Raw genomic sequence first — 26501 nt, 5'->3', positions numbered from 1 at the left:
AAAAGGTAGAAAAATAGAAATATCACATGTAAAAAATATATTTAAAAAATCTGTCATCTAATTTTTTTAAATCGAAAAGTCCAAACTGCAAAGAAATATTTATTATGATCCCAATACCTACAATCCCTGATGCCTCATATGATCGGCATGATTACAAAAAATTTTAAATGGTTCAACAAATCGTCTCGTCACACTCGTCTAACTTTTTTGTAATACCTAAGCCATGTCTTTCTGTAGTGTTCGAAAACCACCCAAAATAAAAAAGCCTTTAATAAATAATTACACCAAGTTCGTGCAATAAAATCGCTCATCTCACCACCGAAGCCACACAGCCTGGTAGCTTTTTGTGCGGCGCACGCGCACGCTGATTACTGCGCGCTTTGTTCGGCACAAGGGGCTAATTACGATTGTTCCGAATATTTTGACACCGCCCATTTATAATGGCATTTATTGTCGACGCCTCAATGGATAGAAAGGTTTGGATGTTAGGTGCTTTGGTATGCTATTTATAATGATTTTTGTTGGTATTTTTTATTGTGGTGACGTGGTGAGGTTAGAAATAGGCAATAGGCTTATGTGACTGCACCAGACAGTCTGCCAATAGAGAGAGGTGGAGAGAGATCGTGCGGAGAGTTGTATCCGCCTCTACAACCGATTTGAACAACGCCTCAAGCCTCAACGTGACCACGACCGCTCTGCCAAGAACGTAACGAATAAGAAGAAGGAGAGGTTAGAAATAGGTACAACTTTAATTTAATTTATGTAGCAAATAATATTTTTCGAAAGCCACTTTTACTTCACTCCGGAGGTTCAAGCACAGAATAATAATAAGTACTACCACAGAATAACAATAAGTACTACGTACAGAAGTTTTACTTCGCGAAGGTATTTAAAAAAATGTATGCTCAATGTCATTAACAATATGGTGTAATTTAGCCTGTCTCAAGAGTCAAGCACCATTTTGTTGACAAACGTCAGTGATCGGCACTGCGCCGAAGCTATAGGGCTGACTTCGGTAAAACGATGTGACGTGAGGTGCCAAACTGCGGAAAATGGCGGAGGAAATACATGATTTAGCATGAATTATCATGAATAATTAATATAATGTCAAATTATGAAATAGTCAAATCACAAAAAGTCAACATACATTATCATTTTGGAATTCCGTAATACTATAATAGCATTTTTTTATCAGCCAATCTCGTAGATTCTTGGTCATCAGTTTTAAACATCCTTGTTTGAATTGCTTTGGGATCCTATTAAACAGTTTTACACACATGCAGTAACAACCTTTCTGGCAAAAAGTCGTTCGTAATTGACGATCCAGAACAAGCCTGTCGCTATTTCTTGTGTGTCGAGGATAGACCTCGGCGGCCGTTTTAAATAGTTCTGGATGTTGCTTGACAAATTTGAATACTTCCAAGATATACATACCCGGGACGGAAAGTATGTTCAGCTTAAGGAACAAAGGTTTGCATGATTCAAATGGACCCTTACCACAAATTGCTCGTATGCACTTTTTCTGTGCGATAAATACCCGATTTATATGGATACTATTGCCCCATAGAAGAAGACCATAATTGATATTGGAGGCGACATATCCATAATAGGCAGCCAAGGTTACTTTGAGAGACGTCACCTTTCTTAGTCGCCTTAAAACGAAGACAAATCTATTGATTTTGCTGCACACTTTATCAATATGGCCGACAAAGTTTAGATTCTCGTCCAATACTATACCCAGAAAAGTAACCCTGTTAGTTTTCTGGATATTTGTTTTATCATATTGTATATTTAGCATATTTGTTGTTGGTCCTTTTATANTACTTCGCGAAGGTATTTAAAAAAATGTATGCTCAATGTCATTAACAATATGGTGTAATTTAGCCTGTCTCAAGAGTCAAGCACCATTTTGTTGACAAACGTCAGTGATCGGCACTGCGCCGAAGCTATAGGGCTGACTTCGGTAAAATGATGTGACGTGAGGTGCCAAACTGCGGAAAATGGCGGAGGAAATACATGATTTAGCATGAATTATCATGAATAATATTAACTACTTATTTACCTCTCAGTGTCTTGAGGCAACTTAAACAAGTACATTCTGTGTTTTTATTATTATTTAGGCAGTTAAATACTGCACAGTATTTAGTACACCATTTTCTTTATTTTCTTCCATCATACACAAGAATACGCGTGCGTGAGTCAATGTTCGCTCGTATGTGAGGCCTTGTCGAATAGTATCCTGTAGGTGGGCCATCGTGCGTGTTTTGTTTTCGATGTAAACTCGCGGAGATGAACAGGCCTGGTTCTAGCTTCAATTCCTTGGCAGGACAAAAAAAGATTGTATTCTGTTAAAACTAAGATTATCACATTAACTATGAAGACTGTATCATGACAAAAACTACATTAATACATAAAAAAAAACATTTGTTTTTAAGTCGATTTAAACAGCGTGCGATTATCATTAACGAAATAACGAGTGAAGAAATTGTTGAAAGAAAATTTTATTTATATAATTAAGATTACTATATTAGGAAACATTATAAAACGCATTGTAGAAATATGAGAAAAACGTGGGAAACTCCATACAATAGGATTGGATTTGTTAACGGTGGACAAGAAAGAAATCGTAGAGCATTGACATTGGGAGAATAGTGTGATAGTTTGTTAGCAGAATATGACTGGTGTATTATTTAATACTAGCATTATCACGCGACTTTACTCGTGAAGATTTTGATCACATAAAATATAAAGTTAAAATAAAAAAAAAAACACTAACATGTTTTCTTTCCTTTAAATGCTATTAATTATTTTATTTGGAAAACATACATAAATATTTAATTTTTAGCGTTAAGAGCCATTTCACAAAAATATTCCGCGCGAATTTAGGTAAAAGCTGTCAACGCAACGTCAAAAGAGTAAAAAGAACGCTGAAATGGACAAAAAAATCTTGAGCCGTGACCGTATTAAGACTTGATTTAAGTTATTAATTTTATTCAAATTCAAATTCAAATTATTTATTTGCAATAAATAGGGTTTACAAAAAGGTGTTTCAAAGAGATAAATGTTGCTTTCACCTATTTAACTATGATGACACAGCATGCAAATTTTCGTCTTAAAACGACTTTTTATAAATTACAATAAGTTTTCAATTAGATAGTACAATATTATTAAATTAACGATTACCACTCATATATAATTGTATTCCGTATTAGGTAATTATTTATCATGTCAATTTAAAATTTATTATCCTTAATAAATCAATAAATTTAAGGTAGAATTGTTATAATATCTTTGACTTATAATATCTATGACTTGTATTGTCTGTGGTCTATAAAAATAAAGCGTCAGTGCGTTACCGAACCTACGTGTGTTTTAATAGGTTATGGGCCCAGTCCCGCTAAAATTGTGAAAAGTAGGTATTATATTAGTCTTTATACAGCACAAGGAAAATGACTTCAAATTATTCCTTAAANCAAATCACAAAAAGTCAACATACATTATCATTTTGGAATTCCGTAATACTATAATAGCATTTTTTTATCAGCCAATCTCGTAGATTCTTGGTCATCAGTTTTAAACATCCTTGTTTGAATTGCTTTGGGATCCTATTAAACAGTTTTACACACATGCAGTAACAACCTTTCTGGCAAAAAGTCGTTCGTAATTGACGATCCAGAACAAGCCTGTCGCTATTTCTTGTGTGTCGAGGATAGACCTCGGCGGCCGTTTTAAATAGTTCTGGATGTTGCTTGACAAATTTGAATACTTCCAAGATATACATACCCGGGACGGAAAGTATGTTCAGCTTAAGGAACAAAGGTTTGCATGATTCAAATGGACCCTTACCACAAATTGCTCGTATGCACTTTTTCTGTGCGATAAATACCCGATTTATATGGATACTATTGCCCCATAGAAGAAGACCATAATTGATATTGGAGGCGACATATCCATAATAGGCAGCCAAGGTTACTTTGAGAGACGTCACCTTTCTTAGTCGCCTTAAAACGAAGACAAATCTATTGATTTTGCTGCACACTTTATCAATATGGCCGACAAAGTTTAGATTCTCGTCCAATACTATACCCAGAAAAGTAACCCTGTTAGTTTTCTGGATATTTGTTTTATCATATTGTATATTTAGCATATTTGTTGTTGGTCCTTTTATATTAAAATTCATAAAATTAGTTTTAGTCAAGTTAACATGCAGATTTATTGTATTAAGATATTGAATTATATTTTTGATTGTGTCATTGATGTCATTTTCAAATTTATTTAAATTGTCATTATGGGTGGATTTAATTATAATAGAAATATCATCAGCAAACATTATGCACCGATGTTTTGTCACTCTCGGAAGATCATTAATATAAAGCAAGAACAAAACTGGACCCAGCACACTACCCTGAGGTACTCCAAATTTATTTACTTTATAGGTAGATCGATATGATGCATTTATATTTTGTTCATTTACCTTATTTATTTCTACGCATTGATGTCTGTTTTCTAGGTAAGTTTTTAGCCAGGACAGGCAAAGGCCTCTTATTCCACTCATTTCCAACTTGTCTAATAAGACCTCATGAACCACGAAATCAAATGCCTTGGACATATCGAAGAAGAGCACCGATGTATGCTGTTTTTCATCAAGTCCAAGGATAGTATTGTGAACTAGATCAAAGCATGCAAGGGTAGTTGATTTTCCCTTTTGAAATCCGTATTGTTCAGGTGTGATGATATTGATATTGATATTGAAGGTAAGTCAGATGTTAAATAATTAGAATTAAGTATGCACTGTTATTTGATTGTAACTTAATTCAGAAAATTATGAAATCAACAAGAAGTCAACAACAGTGAAGTTTAGTCACTTTCCGATAGGAGTAGTTGTGTTTTGTGTATGTAACATGCCCCAAAGAAGGTCCCCAGTCTCCGATTAGGTATTGTAGATTCATTTTTATCAAATCCTGATATTATTTCTGGCAGTAGCAAGTAAGTAGGTTGAAGACGGTTTTGTGACTAAAAATACCTATTATTCATAGGCCTTTCTCCTTTAAATCTATTATAATAAATGCCGAGGTAAGTAAGTAGCTTTCTTAATCTATGTGTAATGTGAATAAGATGTATGTGTGTGTGTTATCTGGCTACAGCTGGGTCTACTAGGGCACAATAAGTTCCATTTTTAAAGCCCAGGTAGGCTTTATTAGAAGGTTTTAGGAAGGTGTAATAATTGTCTAAAGTAAATAAAACAAAAACAGCATATAATTTTTTGGATTCATTTTATTTTCAATAACATAAAAATGTTATGTTTTTCCATTTTACACATTTCGAAATGTATGTCAGTGGGTATCAATCAGATTGCTAAAATGTTCACATTAAATTCAAAAGTTATACTACAGTAGGTAGGTAGGTACAGTTTGGCTGCATGAACTCTGGTCATGGGTCACATTTTACCTTATTTAGAATTCTTCTTTCACTTATTTCCAAATGCTGCATATTATTTGTACGAGCACAAAATCTACTACTCCACAGCAGTTCATTATAATTTTCAACAAAATATATTGTAATCATTTACTCATTTGGATGGATCATTCAATTTGATTTTTGTGCTTTTTTTTTAAATGTGATATGCTATACATTTTTTGTGATATTTTTGATTTTATATAAAGAAATTCATTATTTATATTACCTAAAACAGGTAAATGTGTAAAAAATTACTATTTGGTCTCACAAAAATCTTTATGATGATCCATCCAACAGCAATATTCACTACAATAAATAGAACTAGCTAACTGGAATTGAAGGTCCCTTAAAAGTATATATTTTTATGTAAAGCTGTGATCAACTAGACATACATGACAAACACTTAATTGTTTTAGTCAATTCATGAAACGATAATTGAATGGCATTTGGCCATTTGTTCTCACCCTCTTGTCTGAATAATTGACCACTGCTTTGTATAACACTAATTTTATTGTTTTTCGTAATATTTTGACTAACTCTAAAGAGGCGTCCATATTCATAGCTTGAAGTAAAGATGCGCAAATCACCAATTTTTACATAAGTTAGTGAAAAGATCGACAGTTTTACATACAACTCTAAGTTAGAGATAACTTTATAAACTGTTATTTTAAATCTTATAAACAGTAACAGTACATGCTTGATAATTTTACAACATCTAAATGAATTATGGAGTAATGATTTGAATTTTATGGGAACTTAATTCCATTTAGAATTTCTTTGATTGTTGACAATCATGCATTATATTAACAGTAAGCTTATAAATAGTATCAAAATAAGTATAATTCCCAATGTAAAACAAATATAGCGCATTCATGTCAAGATACAATAAAATGAAAACATTTGAAAATATGTGAATTAAGATACTTTTGTCTATAAAATGCTCATCATAATTTTTTTGTTGAAATCATACTGATTTTAGTTTAAAATTATTGACAGACTCATAATACTTTTGTTAAAGTTTTTACGATTTAATTTCAAATGAATTATATTTTCTCAAAAATATTCAAAATCAGGATGAGCATAATAATATTGACATTTTACTAATGTATGTATATTGGCATATTTGCACTTGTGGAAAGAAGAGCATATCAGAGCACAGAACAAATTTTCTTTTTAAAAACCATGTAATAAATATACAGTATAATTATGTATAATTGAATTCTAAAAGTTTTACTACTTCCATAAATATTTGACTAAAAATGCATAAAATGACGATATTTATTCAAAATTTTATACTATATATATTGTGAAATTGTGATGTTTTATAGCTATGATTAATTTATTAGAGAAAGTAAAGTAAGTACATACCAATACATAGTTTCTGTTATAAAGTGGGCAAGTAATTAAAGTTCAATAATGAAATGCTTTGAGATCACTGATAAGTATTATCAGAAAATTAATTAAATAAAATTAAATGTGATTTGTGATGATGATAGTTCTAAAAACTGGATAAAAGGAGATCTCCATGGTTCTTATGAGATTAGTCTGTGACTCTGTACTCTGAATGCATGTAGCCTTGAATTATATGGTATTTTGTATTATGTACATGTAAAACCATGTGTAGATTTTAAATTTTTAGTAATACTATACTAAACTGGCCGTCATATAAGTATCTGCCATGTTCTCTTAAATATAACTAGGTAATATAATATTCTTAACTAAATTCATATTTACAAATAATACAGTTCATTATTTTATATAGAAATTAAAATATATTCTATCATTCTTCGATTCACATAACGCAAAATAATTTAACAGAGTTCATTTTTGCACTCACATTTACAATATAGTTTTGTAACTAATTTGTTACCATTTAATTTGTTGATTTCAAACAACTCATTTAGATTATATCACCCATTATGCGAGTAGCGCTATACTCACTAATCCTATCGTTTCTTACCATTTAAAAATGCAGAATATGCGAAAACGTCAAGGAATATTTTACAATTAATGGCAATTGAACATTATAGTTCGCTCGCATCCAATAGGAACTATAAGATTCATAATGCCTCCGAGCGTCCCGGCGGCGCCTACGCTATATGTACACCGCACCGCGCCCGCTCTGGGTTACCAAACCAACTAGCACAATAAAATAACTCTTTATTTACACCCGGCGAATTATTCACAAATCATGGACACAAATCTAATACTCTAATCGATTATATTATATCGAATAAGAACTTGAATTATCAATGAAAATTTGTGTCACAGTTTATGCTAGAGTTTAGAATATAAGGAGCTCAGTAGCGCCGCCGTTTGCGGCGGTGCGAGGAACTATACATGCACAACACCGCAGTGTCTATGGCCGACGCGGCGCACGCCTCGCCTCAATACTTTACCTAAATACCTAATAAATGTTCTCCAACATCATTGTTTGAACAAGACGTTTGGTGCGACTATGTTGAACGCTGCAGTCAGGACTGTGCAGCCTGCGGTGTCAGATCCTGACAAGGTTAATTCACAATGTTCAACGTAGCCGGCAGCGGAGAAGGAACTAAAATCTAGTATCACAATGTCGGGCATCTCTGGCCTGAAGCGAGTTAAATCAACGCCGCAAGAACACAGCGATCGGACAGATCGCGTAACGAAATGAGTGAATGTCAATTATTATGAGTCAAGTGTTAGGAATATAATTGACATTGGTTGGTGATGCAGTTCCGCCGCGGCCCTACATTGGATTCGTGTGTAGATCAAAATTTCCGGATTAAACGTGAAAAACAACAATCAACTGCACCACGGTAATACTATCATACAGTATTGTAACTTCATATAAACGGACGAAACGCGAGCTTTCCTTCGAAATTCAAATCTCGGTATGCGCTCGACATGCAAATNTATTACTTATTCTGTGCTAACACTAGGTTTGATTGTTACCAAATGTCACATTTCAAAAATACGTAAGAGACTTCAACTCTAACCATTTGTCGATATATCGATAAGTTCGATAACATAGATTACAACGTGACACTGCACCGCTCGCTGCACATACTGAGATAGTAACATTCGGTGCACGTACCCGCTGCGGTCGGTACACTGTCAACAGATTAACGTGTCGTAGTTGGTGTGGAATCTTATATTTTCGGCCAATCGATAACCAACAGTGCCGGTACGCATAATATTTAATCTCTGCATATTATCTTGATCACGTTCACAGTGTCAGCACATTTAACACGTAGTGTTAGATGCTGTGACGTATTTTATCTTCAATCTAAGTAGGTATATCGTATAAATACTCACGTAGTTCACGTTAATAAACAGAACAATAACAAACTTTGTCTCATTCATACGCTCCCCTACCATGGCACATCTACCATAGACTGTACGATTCAGACCTGCAATAAGGAATCAATAGTGCCTACCCAAAAAAAAATACATCTCAAAATTAGTCACTTATGTGACAGACTCCAATAATGTCGTCAGTGAACCAGTCGTCGATGTCGATAGCATAGAATAACGTTCGATAGCACGTATTGACAACCATATTCAGTGCACGTCCTGCTACGGCCGCTGCACTGTCAACAGATTAACAGTCGTGGCAGTCGTGCGGTGTAATATCGGCCTGTGACGTCATTGATCGCAAACTTAATAGACGACAGCCTTGCGGATATACACTCGACATCAAATAAATCGCACCTCCCGCGACAAGCACTTTCAAACGTATGCATCCCCACTTCCCACCAATATTGGCACCATTTAAAAGCCTAGTTCTAAACTTCATTTCATTAAAGGAAAAGGTTTTTACCCCAAAAATGTGTCTTTAGAATGATCCAGAGTCACTTCTTCAAAAAATAGGTAGTTACGCTTTAGCCAACTTTTATGGCTATAAAACTGTTAAGTTGAGATTAATCGCTATCCATCTGTTAAAGAGGACACGTGTGATCATTATTTGGTTTTATAGCCATAAAATTTGGTCTAATTGATCCCAGAGGTGAGCCCAAAGTCACTTCGTAAGTCACATTTATGGTAGGTATATGTTAATGATTTATTAATAAATTAAATGTGTTTTTCTTTAAGGATATTTATTGGGCTTTCAATTGACACCAATATTGTTGGGTCACCATGATTGTGTCAAAAGAAAATCTTTTAAATTCGCGTCGCGGAAGGTGCGGTTTATTTGATGTTGAGTATAGTTGTACGCTAGTTGTAGTGTAGAATACGCTATTTCATTTGCGGAGCGAGAGACCTTTGGCTGAGACCGCAGAGGACCTAGATTTACCACTACAAACGCCGCCCCCATGTTACCAAAGCACGGAATCTTCATTCTTTTGTTTGATAAATGATAAGTAGATTAGGAATTCCCGCAATGAGTGGGAGGCCTGCCCACGTTTCCGTCTACATACGTGGCCATCGCGTAAGAACTTATCTGCCACAACGGTCATCCATTCCACGAGCTAAAAAACTCCTGAAACTCATTTATTTCTACAAATAGGCTTTAAAGAAGCACTTTTACACGTCCCAGTATTAACTCTACCACTGCTTCAGGACAATAAATGGGCCAGTGCTGAGAAGGTACCTACTAAGGGTTCCTAACCTGATTGTGACCCTAAATAACACCATATCACATTTTTTACTCTTTTTTACAGATTTTTACTGTTTACCACTTCACGTATAGATTTGGCCTTATGAGTTACAAACCTTAGTTATTTCAGTAACTAAAAGACAAATGAAAACTACCCAATACAGTCGGCTCAAATATTTCATCCGTGAAAGCCTGCCGTTTTGTATTCAAGATGTCACCCGCAATTAATATCAGCTGTGAGCCATCTCCGCCGAGGTGGCGTCCTGATTAATGGGCGGGATTACGCAGCATTTGTCCGCCTGTCGGCTGCGGACGAGTCATAACGCGGGATTGGGAGGTGCAGGCACTGAACGGGTTATCATATCATGGTGGAACTATCATGCCGGTTTGCTATAATATAATCAATCCCTATGCAATCCGTCCGTCAACAATCACATTTCAATATGTTTTTGATCAAATATCCACATTTTTTCTTATTATAATCTATCTTATACGGAAATGAGCAAACATCGAAATCTGAGGATATTTTGATTAAAAACAGATTAGCATTTGATAACTGACGGACGGATTTAAATAATTTTGACTGTCAATTGTTGGAAGTACTATACTTAAGCCGGTCAGGGAAAATAAAAAAAATCTCTAAAAATTTTAATGGATGTGATTCTTTCGGTGTACCATGTTCGATCCGTCCATGGTAGGTAAGTAACTATGTCATAACCGATTTGTGCCATTGCATTATTATTTATTAACACGAAAATTAAAACTCCATGAAAATGCAGTTGAGTAAAAAGAACGTTTCCTTTACTTTCTACATTTTCAGTTACTTTTCAAGACTTTAAAATTATTTTAACACACGGCTGACTACAACGGTTGGTGTGATAGTGAAGTGAAGTAAAATCTGTCGACTGTATAAAAATAAAGTAACTAAAAACTAAGTTATCGTAGATTATTGTAAATTAATTTGCGTTACAGTTCGAAGTCTTAATGAGTCAGCACATAGTTAAGTATCTAGTAAAGTAGTTGAAACAAAAAATTTTGCTGAGTTAGGCACCCATATCCTTAGAAGCTTGGAAAAGCTCCATCACCGTATAAACATAAAGATATCTGCCTACCCGTCGTAGTTCATTATAAACCATTACCTGTGCGTTCAGTGTGATGTAAATTAGACTATCTCCCGTAAACCACGGGTCATTTAACCACTGATGCGGATTTCCGACTAGTGATGGTACTTACTTACTGTAAATAAGATAAGAGTAACGATAAGTAGGTATATTAATAAAATCTTATTCAACTTTCTCCCGGGACAAAACTTGACCTGCATTGGTGGAGTTTTTATTGGCGGTCAAGCTGTACCTGTAGCGGCTACAGACGAATTGCAGCGGTGGGAACGTAATAGTAATTTACGTTACGACGTTACGTTACGAACTGTAACGTAACGTCGCGTAATAAAAACTTGTGGAATAATTAATTAAAGTATAATGTGTCAAATCTTTAGTGCCCTGAAAACGACCGAAAAGTAGTTTTGTTTTCAAAATACCTAACCAAAAGTGATGTTAACCATATCGATGTGACTGCCTAATACCAATGATGTCGGCTGTCGAGCTTAAAACCAGTTCCAAACCAGGAGAAAATGGACTGTTTTATTTTGACTTCATGCACATTGCACATTATTACGAATGCGGCTTGCGCTCGATGTCAATAGCGCTTATCGGCCATGTTATAATATTATCGATATCGGGACCATTGACGACATTGTCACATCACTACGCCTGTCCAGTTGAATATTGCTGATGCTCTTTGTGACCGGCGCTCTGTAAATCCGGGTACACCCGGATTGTCCGGTTTTGATCAAACATACGCAATAATTGATTAACAAACACTATAAAAGATGTGGTGGTCATTTGTCCGGTCTCTTGAAAAAGCTGCGATAATTTCTTGTAAATTAATTTCTTCAAACGTAACTAAGCACTTCATCGGAATCAAACGTAAGTAGGTACACCTTGATGAAACATAAGCAGTATAATACATACGTAAACTTAAATAGCTTTGTTCTGTATCCGTACGTCTGTCTGTCTTTTACCATTTATCAGTTAGCTCTCTCATTAACCGTATTTTGGGTAGACAGTTAATTTTCACAGCAAAATACTTATGTATTTTATTGAAGCTTAACCGTTGTCCATAGTATACTCGTATTTATCGCTATAACAAAAATAAATAAAAATATCACAAATAAAAGAGGTGAAAGGGGCAGGGGGCTTCAGTAGAACGTGCTTTTTCTATTCGATTTACGAAATAATAAAATTTATCGATCTCTTTTTGACAATCTGAGGAGATATTATCAGATGTTAAAGACCAACTTCACTGACAGATGTACAGTGTAAACTGTAAAAACACCAAAACTGGGAATTAAACCACTTTTTTAGTTCCAGGAGTCAATTGCTATCCTTTCCAAGTTAAAACTATGTCAACAAATAAGCACCGAATTAATCGAACAATCTTTATAAGTCATTACACAGTCAGAATACAAGCTTTGAAACTAATCCTATCGACAATCTCATGTCAAAGGAAGTTAAACAATAATTACTACACATTCTGAGTAAATGTAATGGTTAATGGCTCGCACTGTGAAATACTTACTGATCGTAATCGAGGGGGCTATTCTAAATGAGGAAAAGAGTAATACTTGTCAAACAAACCAAGTCTCGCAACTCAGTTGTTCTACGGTAAAAAGTTGTGAGATCCATGTAATACCAAGTCCAGGCCAGGAAATCTTTAACGTTTTACATAAATTATTGACTTGGCCATCGCACTAAATAATTTAATTTACACGTGTTTTAGTTAATTAGTAGTACAGCTGTTATTAGACAGCTTTCAAAAATCTCGTATATACGTCCCATTTTTTAAAATACCACAGCTTCTGAACAATAAAACTCATATTAACTAATTTTATTTTTGCAAATGGGCTTTTCAAAAGCACTTTTACACGTCCCAATATTAACCCTACCACTGCTTCGGGACAATAAATGGGCCAGTGCTGAGAAGAAGCAGCACAAGAAACTGCTACTCTCCGTTTTTTAATAGACATCATGCACGCGTACATAAACGACTCTGGGTGTTAAAAATTAAATTGATGATGATTCGTTAGTCTAATATCGAACCTCTATCCCTAACTATTTCTTATAAGATCGACCTTTTTTAAAGAGGGAGAGAGAGAGAAACGCAATGAACGAATACATCGAAATCGATTTACAGAATAGGGTCACAGATCGTAATCACTTGTAATAAAGGCTAACAAATATAAATGGGCATTCGTAATTATTGTTGTGGTTATGTTAATGACTGAGAACCGTAAGTTTAATTAATCGTGAAAGTAATTTGGTTAGTTTGGATTTATGGGCATAAAAACAATGAAACATGCTACACCAAAAACATAATTAATTTAATAAATTGGAAGCTTGTTAACAATAGAAATGCTAGATAGAATAAATTAAAATATTTGAAACTAGCTTTTGCCCGCGGCTTCACCCGCGTGAAATTTAGTTTGTCACAGATCGTCATAAATTATAGCCTATGTTATTTTTGGTTATAAACAATCATACTGTAAAGTTTTATTAAAATCCGTGTAATAGTTTTTGCGTGAAAGAGTAACAAACATGGTAACATCCAGACATCCATACAAACTTTCGCATTTATAATATTAATAGAATAGGATGAAGTCTTGTAAAAAAAGTTCTTCAATCCGTAACAATTTTATTTTGTAGAAAGATGAAATCAAAGATGCTCATGACAATCATTTTCGTAGCAAGACCGTAGCACGACCGTAGCTACAGCGCTACAACGCTACGAGCTCGTAGCGCCGTAGTAACAAACAGCAAATTAATGCTTCCTACGAAAGCGTATTAAATTCGTTAAATTAATAAATCTCCAACCGCCATTTTTCCAATTACATACAAAACGATAAAACTGAACATTTAACTGTTCGTGTGCCTACAAAAATATGGCTAATTCTGGCCACTATTCACCTGAGACCACGCTATTCTCGCCCTTATATCTAGGCACATAGTGACCTGTCCATGTCGTCAGTTCCCAAAGTTTATTATACGTAAACTTTGCGCTTATCTCACTGCCCGCAGTGCCTAAAATTCAGTCTAGGCAGACTGAAGTTAGCACTCCCTTTTGTGAGGACTGGATTTATTTTTTGCCTTGCGTGCCTTTAAAGTGTAGGAAGAATGATGGGGTAAAAGTGGATTGTGTGGTAAAGAGGCCAATTTTCTGCTCTTTGTGAAAAGTCTTGAAAGTCTTAATACAAAAATACTTTTAACATACATATTGACTGTAAAATATACATTTGATGAGATTCATACACATTCATTCGTAATGTAACTTTTTTTTTTAAATTATGCATTACTAGCGGCCGCCCGCGGCTTAATACGCGTGCATCCCGTTTTACCCCCTTAGGGGTGGAGTTTCGTAAAATCCTTTCTTAGCGGATGCCTACGTCATAACATCTACCTGCATGCCAAATTTCAGCCCGATCCGTCCAGTGGTTTGGGCTGTTCGTTGATAGATCGCTGTCAGTCAGTCAGTCACCTTTGACACGGTAATACTATCATACAGTATTGTAACTTCATATAAACGGACGAAACGCGAGCTTTCCTTCGAAATTCAAATCTCGGTATGCGCTCGACATGCAAAAGTCGGGGGTGTCGCGAATGTGCCACAGTAATAAACGGACGATGTGTTGTTTTTTAAACAGTTTTTTTTATAAAAAATAATTACAAGTACCTTTTTATGCAGGGTGTTAGGTTTTACAAGCCGACCCATGTTAACCAATAGTCATATCATTTGTTTTTTAATTTTCATTCAAAATAAAATTTATAAAATCAGATTTGTATGACAATTAAAATTATTAAAATGATGATATCAATTTTCTGACTTCAATACAACCAGTTATATGCACATGTTAACATGGGCTAGTGTCCGCTTATAAACCCATTTACCTAACACCCTGTATAATAATCAAGCATTTTGTACGCCTCAGTCGAGGCGCATACATTTAACTGTCGCAAATTCATAACATTTGTTACTAAATCTTAACACAAATATATTTGTTTAATTAAATCTACTAATGACAAGACAACATGCATTTTTATCCTATTTCATTCACAAAGTATTTTGTTTGTCAAAATAAAAAAAAATTACAATCACAAAATACATTCACAATACTAGATAGAAAGATGTGTCAGTAGGCAGATGTAATGAAGATAGGGTCTGCATATGGGCAGCCCTAGCGCATGTTGTCATACGGTGACGTACCGCGCGGCTGTTGACATTTATTTCAAAAATATGGCCGAGTTGGAATACTGTATAGATAGTATTACCGTGACTGCACTTCCCTTACCGTTATGGTATTAAAGGTAATTTACCAACTCGTCTCCAACATGAGCGAGGTGAATGTGTGGCCGCGGCATTTTGTCGTTACGTGTCTGCAAGGAGAATCTGTGTGTTGCAGGTTCACTCGAAGAGCGCTAGCAGGTCGTCGGAGGAGGGCGCGCGCGGGGGGTGCGACCCGGCCGAGGAGGACGAGGAGGGGGGCGTGGCGAGCAGCTCGCCCAGCGCCGGCGCATCCAAGTATGATAGCAGCTCCATCGGATCTACGCTCGTTTCCGGCAACAGCTGAAAATGGAAACAGGTGGGTGAGACTTGATTTTAATTGCTAACTTGCTTCATGTAACTAATGTAGAATTGTAGAATATCATCTGCAAATTCACTATTAGGCAAGGATTTCGCAAGATGCTGTAGGCGAATGTAGTTTAATGTCGCTTTGGCAGTGTGAAGTATGATTTATGACTTTAGACTTTCATATCAACCTTGGATGATGCACGAGACTATGCACCTATGTTTACCTTATATTATCTAATAAAGCTTTCCTATTATTATCTTCTAAACTGTGCTTATGTAGTTATTAAATTTTTAGCGTTAAGAGTCGCATCTCAAACTAATTTGAAAATTATAAATAACTTGAAAAAAATCGAACTGTTTTTTCAAGTTATTTATAATTTTCAAATTAGTTTGAGATGCGACTCTTAACGAGCTGTTTCATCTTAACTGACAGTTAAATATTTGCAACAATATTTCTGTTAGATGTAGGGTAGGTATACTCAACATTGATGAAACAAACGCTGGCCGTAACAGCGTATTACACTTGAAAATTTCGACGGGTTCATCCAGTGTGCTTATGTATTTTGGAAATAGAACTCGTTTCTCAAACCGCGCCCTTACAAATACCAAAACTACTTACATTGAGATTATCGGTGCCCTCTCCGTCGATGACGGCCGCCGGGTCAAAGTTGAGGTCGGCGGGTATATCAACGTCGGTCAGACTGTGGTGCCCGACAGATGGCGGGCCCGGCGTGTGAGAGGAGCCCGGCGTATGCGCGCCGCCGCCGCCACCCGGCGTATGCGCTGATCCAGGTGTATGTGGCGTATGAGGTGTGTGAGGCATCTGCAGGTTGAACGAATCGTCAGTTTTGTGCTGCTTTTTTCAATTTAGTTTCTAATTCAGGTTTCAAGCCTCATTACGGTCGAAGATATCCATATTTACACACGTTGGACAGATCAATGTAAGATATATTAGCGACATGATTAAATAATTTATCGGAGGTATCGTGTCGATGTAATTTTCGTTCTTAAGTGAACGTCGTGATTGCTCCCTAATTTCCAAGGTGTAATTTACAAGGTGGTTATGTTAATGTGAATATCCAAAGCGTTCAAAACATCTGGCCTAAGATAATTTGAAAATTAAATTAATATTAGTGATAAACACATTAATTTATTGCGTAAATGAGCTTAGTACTCTATGTAATTGAAAGGGAAACTTCCATTTATACACGCAATAATTAATAACAAAAGAACTGGATATCCTTTTACTTAAGGAGAATGGAAAACGGATTTGTCATTGAAATGTGTACATACCTGTTCGTTTAGACTCTTCTCCATCGCGTTCAGTGGGTCCAAGGAATTGACGCTGTCGTTGAGGTGTGATAATGGTCCATTGCCTGCAAACTCGTTGCTTCCAGGGCCATTATTCATCCCGAAGTCGTAATTCTGATTGTTCGACCCAGGGTTTCTATTCTGACCGCTTTGGTTGTACGAGGAGATCATAGAGCCGCTAGCAATGGTGTTCATGTCAGGTGGCAGGTAAGGAGATAACGCTTGGTTCATATCCCAGTTATTCATGGTGGGCATGTTCATGGAGCCTGGCGACACCGCTTTGCTCCTCTTTCCTACACTGTTGTCATTGCTATCATCTTCTTGCTGCAATAGCATAATCATTTTAGTACAAGAATCAGTGCAAAATCGCGATCTTCCTTTTAATAAATGTATGTACTCTTTACTTACCTTAATGCCACTATTGTTAGGACTCTTTGCCGCTTTCCAGTTCGCACCACTGTCGATAGTCACCTCGTCCACGTCAGATGTGTTAAGCGTGTTGAGAATGCCCCACATGTACTGGTCAACTTCTAGACCTTCTAGCTGCGCTGGTTTGCTGTAAATAGAACATCCGTTAGTACCAGGTTTACGAAATTCACAATTAACTATTAAAAAGTACAAGTTAATAAATCATGCTTACTTGCAAACTGGACATCTCCATGACCCCCGTTCGCAATTCAGTTGTAAGTACGACTCCAAATCGAAGCATTGTATGTGTTTGCACTCATGCCCACGCGCAGGTAATGTGATCTTTTTGAACGTGATTGGGCATTTTAATGACACTTTTAAGGCGGTTTGCTCGACACTGTCCCTATCGTTTGCTGTATTAGATCCATTGTTGTTTGCCGGCGCTTGGTTGAAGTTCATCTTAATTTTGGCAATGCAGTGATCAGCTGTCAGTAACCTCTTCCTTAGCAATCCTTGGAGGACACTTCGGACGCTCGGTCGGTGGACTAATTGCAGTACGAATAGATGTGACTGAAAAAAAAGAGTTATTATAATTTTTGTAATTAATCACAATTTGTACAGCTGGCTAGGTATTTTCTATTTATTATTAATTTTATCTATTTCATAGTTTAAGATACTTACACAACAGCATGCCGAAACAGTGATCTGTATCGTGTTTCTGCCAGGCTGGCATACTTCTTTCAGGTACAATGGTTTGTGTGATGTTTTGTTCTCGCCTCTATCTATTATTAATGGTGTAGCATTGACTGACACTTGAACACTCGCCGGCCAATTCGTGTTCATCTGTCGATCTTCGTGGTGGAAGCATTTTAGTTGTAATTCAAGGTCCGACCTGGAAACAACGTAAACTCAAATTAGTGCCATTTTACTAAGAGATGGATTTCAGATCATCTAAAATTGCAAGCATATCTTAATAATAAAATAGAAGTCAGTAAATTACCTCCACACTAACGTTGAATGGACCGTCTGCTTCAATTGGAATACATGATTGCTAACTGCTAAATTGTGTTCTAACCTAAATGGTGGTAGTATAATACCATCTCTAACAGGGAATGTTAACCGGAGCTCATCGTCTGTAACAAAAAATATAAACAAGTTAGTTACGATTCGTCTTCTTTTATTAAATGTAAAAATGTTTATCTCTTGTGGTTTTCAAAACTTACTTTGGATACCCATCGGTGGTTTGAGCTCGTTAAAATGGGGTTTAACATCGGCGTTAGGGCTGATGTATGGTGGCATACTGCTGGCTGGCGTTAAAGGCGGCGTAGGATTCCCAGGCACTGGACTATGCTGGTAACTCATGTTAGTTCGCATGGCCACTTCTTGTGCGAATTGTCCACTATATTGTCCTCCATATTGTCCGTTGCCACCTGGGTGCTGTGGGAATTGGCTCGGCACGCCACCATTGAAGTATTGCCCCTGGTTTGAGTAAGGTGGCGTCGACTGCCTCATAGTTCCTCTCATGTTACCACCGAAATTCCCAGATGGACCTAGCGGTTGCTGAGGTGGGTATTGGCCCTGGAATCCAGGCCGACCTCCGTAACCAGCGGGATATTGCCCAGGGCCGAAGCCGGGTTGTCCCCCCATGTATTGGGTTTTCCGGCTCATGATCATGGTTCCAGAGGGGTAAGGGTTGTGTCGCTGCCGGTACCCAGGACCCATCTTGGCTGAGCCTGTCATTTGCGCCGGGCCCATTTGCGAAGGCATCATGTTGCCGTGCATCCCCATATTGGCCATCTGCGCCATTGGGTTCATGCCGTTCATCCCCCCGTTGCCCATTTGGCCCATGCCAGTCATGCCGTTCATGCCATTCATGGCGCCGTTCCCGCCCATTCCCATGCCCGTCATGGCCGGGTTGTGGCTGCGCTGTTGGCCGTAGCCATTCATCGCGCCATATTGGGGATTTCCCATAGTCATATTGTTCTGCATCTGAAACAGAAAGAAGGCTTATGACTTTTTGAAGACAAATCATTGATTTGTTGTTCAGATTTAAAAGATCTTTTGTGTCTTGTCAATGTGCTGGTAGATGGTTACCTGCGAGAAGGGCTGCGAGTCCTGCATCGCGGCCGTGGTGGCCGCGGCGACCATTGCGGCGGTGGCGCCGAACTGCGCGTTCTCGCCCCCGCCGCTCATCGCGCCCGTACCGCCGGCGCACCCATAGCCGCTGATAACAAAATATAACTTTATATTTGCAGTTCCAGAAATTACCTATACCATCATCTTAAGTTTCACAACTCGTGTAGAAACAATGCCAGTCGAATTTCACATCTCCGAGGAATTAAGATGTTTGATTATCAAATGTTTGTAAGACGTTATTTATTAGAAAATACCGAGATCAGTTAAATATTTGATAGACGCAGTTTGTTCTACAGTTTTACCAGTGTAATGTTACAATTATCAACGGTTACTTGATTTCACAGCAAATCGTCGGTTAGTTACAGAGCAAGTAGGTTTTGAATGTGAAATCGGTCCAGTTAATTTTATTTCACTCACGATACAAGCAGTTTCTATTGCAAGCGGCCTTGTAGAGCCGAACATTCCACACGTTAACGCTTCGATTATTAATAAACTGAGACTCAATATTCGACCCAAATCCTATCGAAGCAAGATCTTTTTTTAAGGTGTACAGAGATTTTATTATTTTACTAACAATGAAAGAAAAAAATCAATATGGACGTAGAGTGACGCGCTGTTACCCCTGTGTTTCTCTCGGGATGTGTTTGATTTTTTGTATGGCGCCGCGGAGTGGGAGCGCGATTCATGTGAACTGCTTTTGGGGCGAATTCCCGAGCCGTCCCGGAGCCCTTCCTAATAATTCCCATTCGACAAATGCACGACAAACACTCGCACGGGCTGCCCATTGTTACCCGCGTCTCTGTAGTAGTGCAACAATATTGGGCTATTGTGCACTTTTATAAAATTATTTTAATGAATGGCAAACTCGGTTACATCACAACAAACATTTCTCGTATTTCGAAAATATGAGTTGAAAGTTTATGTTACTCTGCTGCTCGTTATCATCATTATCTTTTGGCCCTATCTATACATATTCATTCAGTAATCAATAAATGATTCATCAACGTGAATCATACAGCCATTTCATGCCTTCAACGGCTTGTACTTAAGTGTTCTTCAAAATTACTTAACAGATACTTAGTAGCGTCGACAATCAATAAACACACAAGTCAACAACGCTCAATCCGACGTCGCCTCTATTCATCGACACTGCGGATGATTTACAAGGGCCCTTCCTTAGGTAAACTCGGCCCGACCTGCACTTCTTTTATAGTTATGTCTCAGCCTTTTTCTTTTTGCCGACCAGAATGTGTAGCCCACAAAAAATCTGTGTATTCTGGTGCACTTTTTGTAAAAGTGGTACCACATCCGAATAATCACTTACGTTCTGTTCAAAATATTTGGGATCTTGAATGTAAGCGCTCGACCCAGGCGTTCCTTTTGCGACAATTCGTGGAACATTGTTTTTTTGATGCTTCTTTCGGAAGACCATGAATATTTGGAAGGTATGTACTGTATTCAATGTTTTTTTTTCGATTACATCAAATTCTAAATGCCTGCTTGTGATTACAAAATCGCTAGATTTTCTTCAAGGTGGACTTTGTATTTCTTCCATAACGCCCAAATAAATCAATATGAATGAGTAGGCATGTCGCTATTTCGAGAAGCTGGAAGGTGTTTGGCATAGTATTGAGAGATGTGCGAGTAACGCGTTGGTATTTTGATACATAGGCTGCAGTTAATTTTAGATTGCTGCGCAGACGTGTTGGATTCCTTGTTAATTGGCAGTGGGGATAATCGTGCACTGAATCGATAGTAACGACAGCTCTTCATGTTTTCATAGTTTGAAAACTTTTCTACTTTAGTTTTCATACTTCCAATTATTTTGTTAGGTGAGATAAATTAGAATAATTTGATATATCAGTTTTCTTATTCGTGTTAGAGTGTTAAATAAGGCATTAATTGTAAGTCCCGTATAGATTACTATCAGGCGGAGTGAAGCCGTGGCGTGTTCCACCCCAGTGTTTCGACGACAGTTGGTCACCCCCATTTAAATGCCACTTCACATTGTGGCTTGTGCGCACATTGCCATTGCTATAATAGCGTTAACGTTATTAACAGAATGGTTTTTGTGTTAACTAGTATATAATAACGAACCGTGAACTGTAATCCATATTTTTATCGTATTGATTTTAATAAAATTTTCAACAGTATAAGACCTTAAAGTTAATAAAACATCTATAATCAAATAAATTGGATTAAAAGTTCACCGGCATGTCAATAATTAGAAGATAGAAGTAATGGCGACGAGGATAGATTAGATTAATTGGTTAATTAATATTTCGATATCTATCTCATTCTTTTCAATTGATGTTGGGATCGGAGAGAATGAATCACGCTTCAAGGAGCGGATTCCGGGGGTTTACAAATGGAGGCGAGCGTTCCGGGGTAAATACGACACAATGGCCGGGGAAGGGTCGGCTAGACTCGCCCGCTTAGGGTAAGTGGGCCCGGTCACGTCAATATGGGGCTTTATTATTATGCTCCCGATAATAATTTGTTTGTCGGTGATAAAATTGAAACGAAAGTGTCTTGATGCGGCTTAACTATGTTTGATGATTGAAATTGATATGATTCGATTTAAATCAATATCTCAATTGAGCTATGAGTGAATCACACTGCTCTATTAATAGGTGGTTCTATAACTGTTATCATTTCAGTTTATGAGTCAATCAGGACATCATATTCACATCTCTTCGACCTTGCGAGTCACGTGGTGCAATAGTTGTCATTCTCGTGACAGTGCATCCGCCCCCAACCGCTCGGGCCGTTGAAAACATTTTCCCACGATAACTTATAAATCTGTTAAACTGGGCGTGTTTGTGGTTCGTTGTTTTATGTTTACATTGGCTTTAAAGTTTCATAAACCCAATTGTCCTTATTCATAATATTTCACTCGGTAACAGTTTGCCCTGTTACCACCCTTGAAATGAGGTAGACTTCCTGTGTTCTGTTCACACAATCTCGTTGCCGGTCCCGGTTTTATTATTATTTACTTATTGGTTTTGTATAGAGGTAGGCAGCCATCAACAATATGTCGTTTGTAAAGGTGACTACAAAACAAAGCCGTTGAGCGCTTCGACTTAGCACCTGCTCGGTTTTTTATTTATTATAATAATATTTTATAGTTCACAATAATTATATCGGCAACGGTTGGCGTTAAATTAGAAGTTTCTTGTTTCAATTTGTTATTTTATTTAGACTTTTTCTTTTATATCAAATTATTATTTTACTTTATGATTCGAAAAAAATGCATTTGCGTTTCGCGAAGCGCAATGTACTCGTAGTTTCAATTCTTTAGTTATATTTTTAGTTATTATGAAAATTTTGTTATTGTGACAAGTTAAATTGATTCGAATGAAGAATTCTGAGTTAAGTGAAATATTTTATTTGTTGTGTTTATTGTAAGCGCTTAAGTGCAGTCACCGCTTGCATTCCCATTGTGTGGCTGTGTGAGTGCGCACTCTAATGTGTGCGAGCTTCTTTGGCAGTGTGAGTTCGCTGCGTGTTTGTGTGAGTTCTGGGTGCCCTGAAGCGTTTGTGCGTGTGAATGGAAGAGCACATTTCATTTATAATAGCAGCGATGCGCGGTCGACAATGTCACACTTACTTGTATACTTTTAAATCACCCTCCGTTCATGGAGGGATTCCGTACGTTTAATTCTCTCTCATTTAAAGTTAACTAAATTATTTAATTAGGCACTTTATTAATTTGATTACCGTTATAATTTTTAATTGACAATTTCAAGTGTCTTTACAACACTAAAGTATTTACATAGTCAGTATTTTTGATTTTATTGCTTGTTAACAACGATAAGGCTACGCAGGTAAGCCGAGTCACGTTTCAGCGTTTTGTTGAAATGTAAACAAACTTGTTCCGGATAAGATAAAAACATGTATGGTGTTTTGGTACGTTACTGATAAAGATTAAGACGCGGTTTAGGTGCATTTACCGAAACTATCAAATTTACATGTACCTACACACAGTATGAAATATTTGTGAATATCATTTGCATATTATTATTTACTTATATAATGTATTATGAGGCTGTTTAACGGTCTAGTCATGTTCAAAACAGAAAATTTTTTTTATAAGTACCTACATATATTTTTTTCAGTTTCAATTTTGTTATTATTTTACGCGTTGGCAAATGGCATACCTACTACAATAATTAAAAATGTCATTGTCAAAAGTTTGTCTTATCAGTTTATCAGTAGCGTGTAATCGGTTAGTTAGATTAACGTTTAAAATTACAAACTGGATGATATTCGGTAGAACATGAAATTTCTCAATGTTTGTTTTATTATTATAATTATTTTGAGTTTAAAAAAATCTAAGCATTGCATTGCTTATATACTCGCATAAATTTTAATTAATTCATCTGACTGGCATTGCTCTAAATAAATTATAGTTAGCACTTACCTAGGGTTGTTGACTCTGTATCCAATTGTCCCTTGCTGAGGGTTGTGTTTGCCAGGGTCAGGAGCCTGCGCTCCCCCGTAGTGGACAGACGAGTTCACGTACCCTGCCGTGCTACCAGCGTTCGCCGTCCTGTCGGTGGTGAGACACCCCCTGAAACACGTTCCACGTTGTACCACCATACTCATCACAACAAACTGACAGCGGCAAAAAATCCATCCGATTCCAATTCCTTCCAATTTTGTATTCGTGTCTGCTGCGAGCGTAACATATTTTGCTGTTATCGAGTGGCACGCGTAAATTACGCTCAAGCCGTTCGCTATTGAACGTTAACCATCGTCGAAACGTTCATCGTTTACAGCGCATTTTTTGTTATTATTTTTGCATCGAATATTTTGGATTTTGTAAATCCAGAATTTTTTTCTCAGCACATTTTTCACTCTTTTCCAATTTACAGATTTTTTTGGATTTTTTCACTTTGTCACGCAAATAAAATACGTGTTATCACTTTCTTGAAAATTCTCCATTCAGGCAATAATTCACTCGTTTTGCACAACGATGAACGCTTCGAAGATCCGTCACTCGATCAGCTGAGGCAAAATCCAACGTGCGCTAGTCTATGACAGGTGGCAGATGTGCAAGTTGTTTTATTTAGACAAGTTTCAGGAACTTTTAAGGTGTTTAAATTTTCGTTACTTTGATTCATTATTTTTATTGAATCGGAAAAACACTTAGAGAAAATTTTAAACTTGTCCAAACAAAATCAACAAACTTCTTCCAAACTTTTCTAATAATTCACTGTTATTTACTTTGATTTTTCACTTCACAAGGCGGGCACCGTTTTCCAAAAAGCACTTCAGTTTCATCCGATCAAAATCCAATGTTTGTCACTAAGTTGCAATCCTTTTTTGTTGGTACACTGCACTGTTTAGATTCGCAAAAATCCAAATTGTCACTTTTCACAATCCATAAAAACATCCAAATCCAGGGTAGTTTGATTTTTATTTGTCACTGTGTTCCAGTATTTGATGGGTAATGAGTTAACGTCCACTCACAAGTCCGACTTTGAAATCACCGAAACATCATAGACGTGTTGCACGAGCGTCGACACCGACCTCACTGACGGCGAACGACCGCGCGTTCGACCGTCAAAGGTAACACTGGATGATGGCGATAGCGAGCCGGCGACGGTGAGTGAGAGGTTGCGGCGCGGGGCGCTCCCACCCTGATGGCGACGTTGCCAGCTCGCCGCGATAAAGTGGCGCACCCCCGCTTCCCCCGCTCGTACGACGTCTCGGCACTCGGCGATCGGCCGCGCTCGGGCGCCACCGTCGCGAGTCGCTGTATCGGCTCTCTGCCCCGCCCCGCGCGCTCGACGTTTTCACGTAACGGTCCTCAATCGAGCGCGATACTGCGAGTGCGATAGTTGCAGCGTTCTGTCGTCATTGAGATTAGTTCAATGATCAACTAGAATGCCTTTATAAAAAATGTATGCTTCTCCCCAAATTTTAGGTCGTTGGTTTTATTTATGATGTCGATGAGATGATCGTCGAGGACGCTGATGAATAAGGTCGATGACGAGGTGAATAAAAATAACTCATCGTATTATTCTCAGGTAGACGTGTATCGAGAGTTTTTGCGCAGCGGCTCGGCGACGCGGCGGTCTGCAAACGTCTGCGTTGGGGCATAATAATTAGCATCGATAAACAATGGGCATGTCGTCCTCTGGTCGCTACCTGCGCGTGACGATGGAGGACGGATGCTCGTCCTGCGCTGTCCTTGCGGGTTGCGACCGCCAGCGCAGCGTTGCACGCGATCGCAACACTATTGTAATCGGTTCATTTACATTCTGATTGATTAATTGAGACGACGATTTCGGAATTCAAAAGTCCAAATCTATAGATGAATTTGTCGGTGTGGATTCTATTATCTGACAAATCTAGCTGTTTAGTATTTTATTCAGTTCCTAATTTTCATTTAGACTCCTATAGTTCCCCATTCTCTTACTTCTTGGGAATTTTCCAAAAATACCAGAACACAATTATTCATGATGACCAAATTCCGTCTTTTTATGCTCAGTAAGACCCAGTTTCAATATTTGAACAAAATTTTGTATTAAAAACATTAACTCTAACCACAATGTAACTAGCTAATCAGCAATTAGGCTAAATTGGTCAGTCAAAACGACTTTACTGCCATTGTCAACTGGATGGGTGACATTAAATAAATATACACCAGATGGTAATTTAATATCAATAGCGACAAAACATTATTTCATATTGATATCAGTGGCAGTTCTGGTAAAATCTTTTTGTCTTTTATTTCTGGCTAATGATTTATAAGAAAAGAATACTAAAACCCGTCATTGACCTTGAAATCGTTTAAGCAAATCTACAAGAAACAAATTATTTGGTTATTTATTTTGCTCAAAATATTCAGTGTCACTTGTTTCAGTGTCGCATATATTTTAACTGCTTAAAGACTGATCACACTGGTCATTGATACCAA

General features: G+C 37.3%; 1 protein-coding gene across 2 annotated transcripts; it reads right to left on the bottom strand.

Moving 5' to 3' along the window:
• Nucleotides 1–7022: 7022 nt before the first annotated feature.
• tna (Zinc finger MIZ domain-containing protein tonalli) lies at nucleotides 7023–25195 on the bottom strand. 2 transcript variants are annotated; one of them, XM_028305084.1, is made up of 12 exons: nucleotides 24803–25131; nucleotides 23997–24146; nucleotides 19532–19661; nucleotides 18661–19426; nucleotides 18438–18570; nucleotides 18119–18329; nucleotides 17670–18007; nucleotides 17438–17585; nucleotides 17012–17353; nucleotides 16338–16541; nucleotides 15429–15712; nucleotides 7023–8251 (listed from the first exon to the last, which is right to left on the bottom strand). In XM_028305084.1, the coding sequence occupies exons 3-11, from the start codon at nucleotides 19628–19630 to the stop codon at nucleotides 15551–15553; spliced, it is 2403 nt and encodes an 800-aa protein (XP_028160885.1). In that variant the 5' UTR covers nucleotides 19631–19661; nucleotides 23997–24146; nucleotides 24803–25131; the 3' UTR covers nucleotides 7023–8251; nucleotides 15429–15550. The 2 variants fall into 2 exon arrangements, with proteins under 2 accessions (XP_028160885.1, XP_028160884.1); XM_028305083.1 differs by having other exon boundaries at nucleotides 17012–17585; nucleotides 24803–25195.
• Between the last annotated feature and the right edge of the window lie 1306 nt (nucleotides 25196–26501).

This window comes from Ostrinia furnacalis, unplaced genomic scaffold, assembly GCF_004193835.3.
Source record: "Ostrinia furnacalis isolate ACB-3 unplaced genomic scaffold, ASM419383v2 OfSCF1635, whole genome shotgun sequence".
Classification (NCBI taxonomy): Eukaryota; Metazoa; Arthropoda; class Insecta; order Lepidoptera; family Crambidae; genus Ostrinia; species Ostrinia furnacalis.
This window is presented reverse-complemented; position numbering and strand designations above follow the sequence as displayed.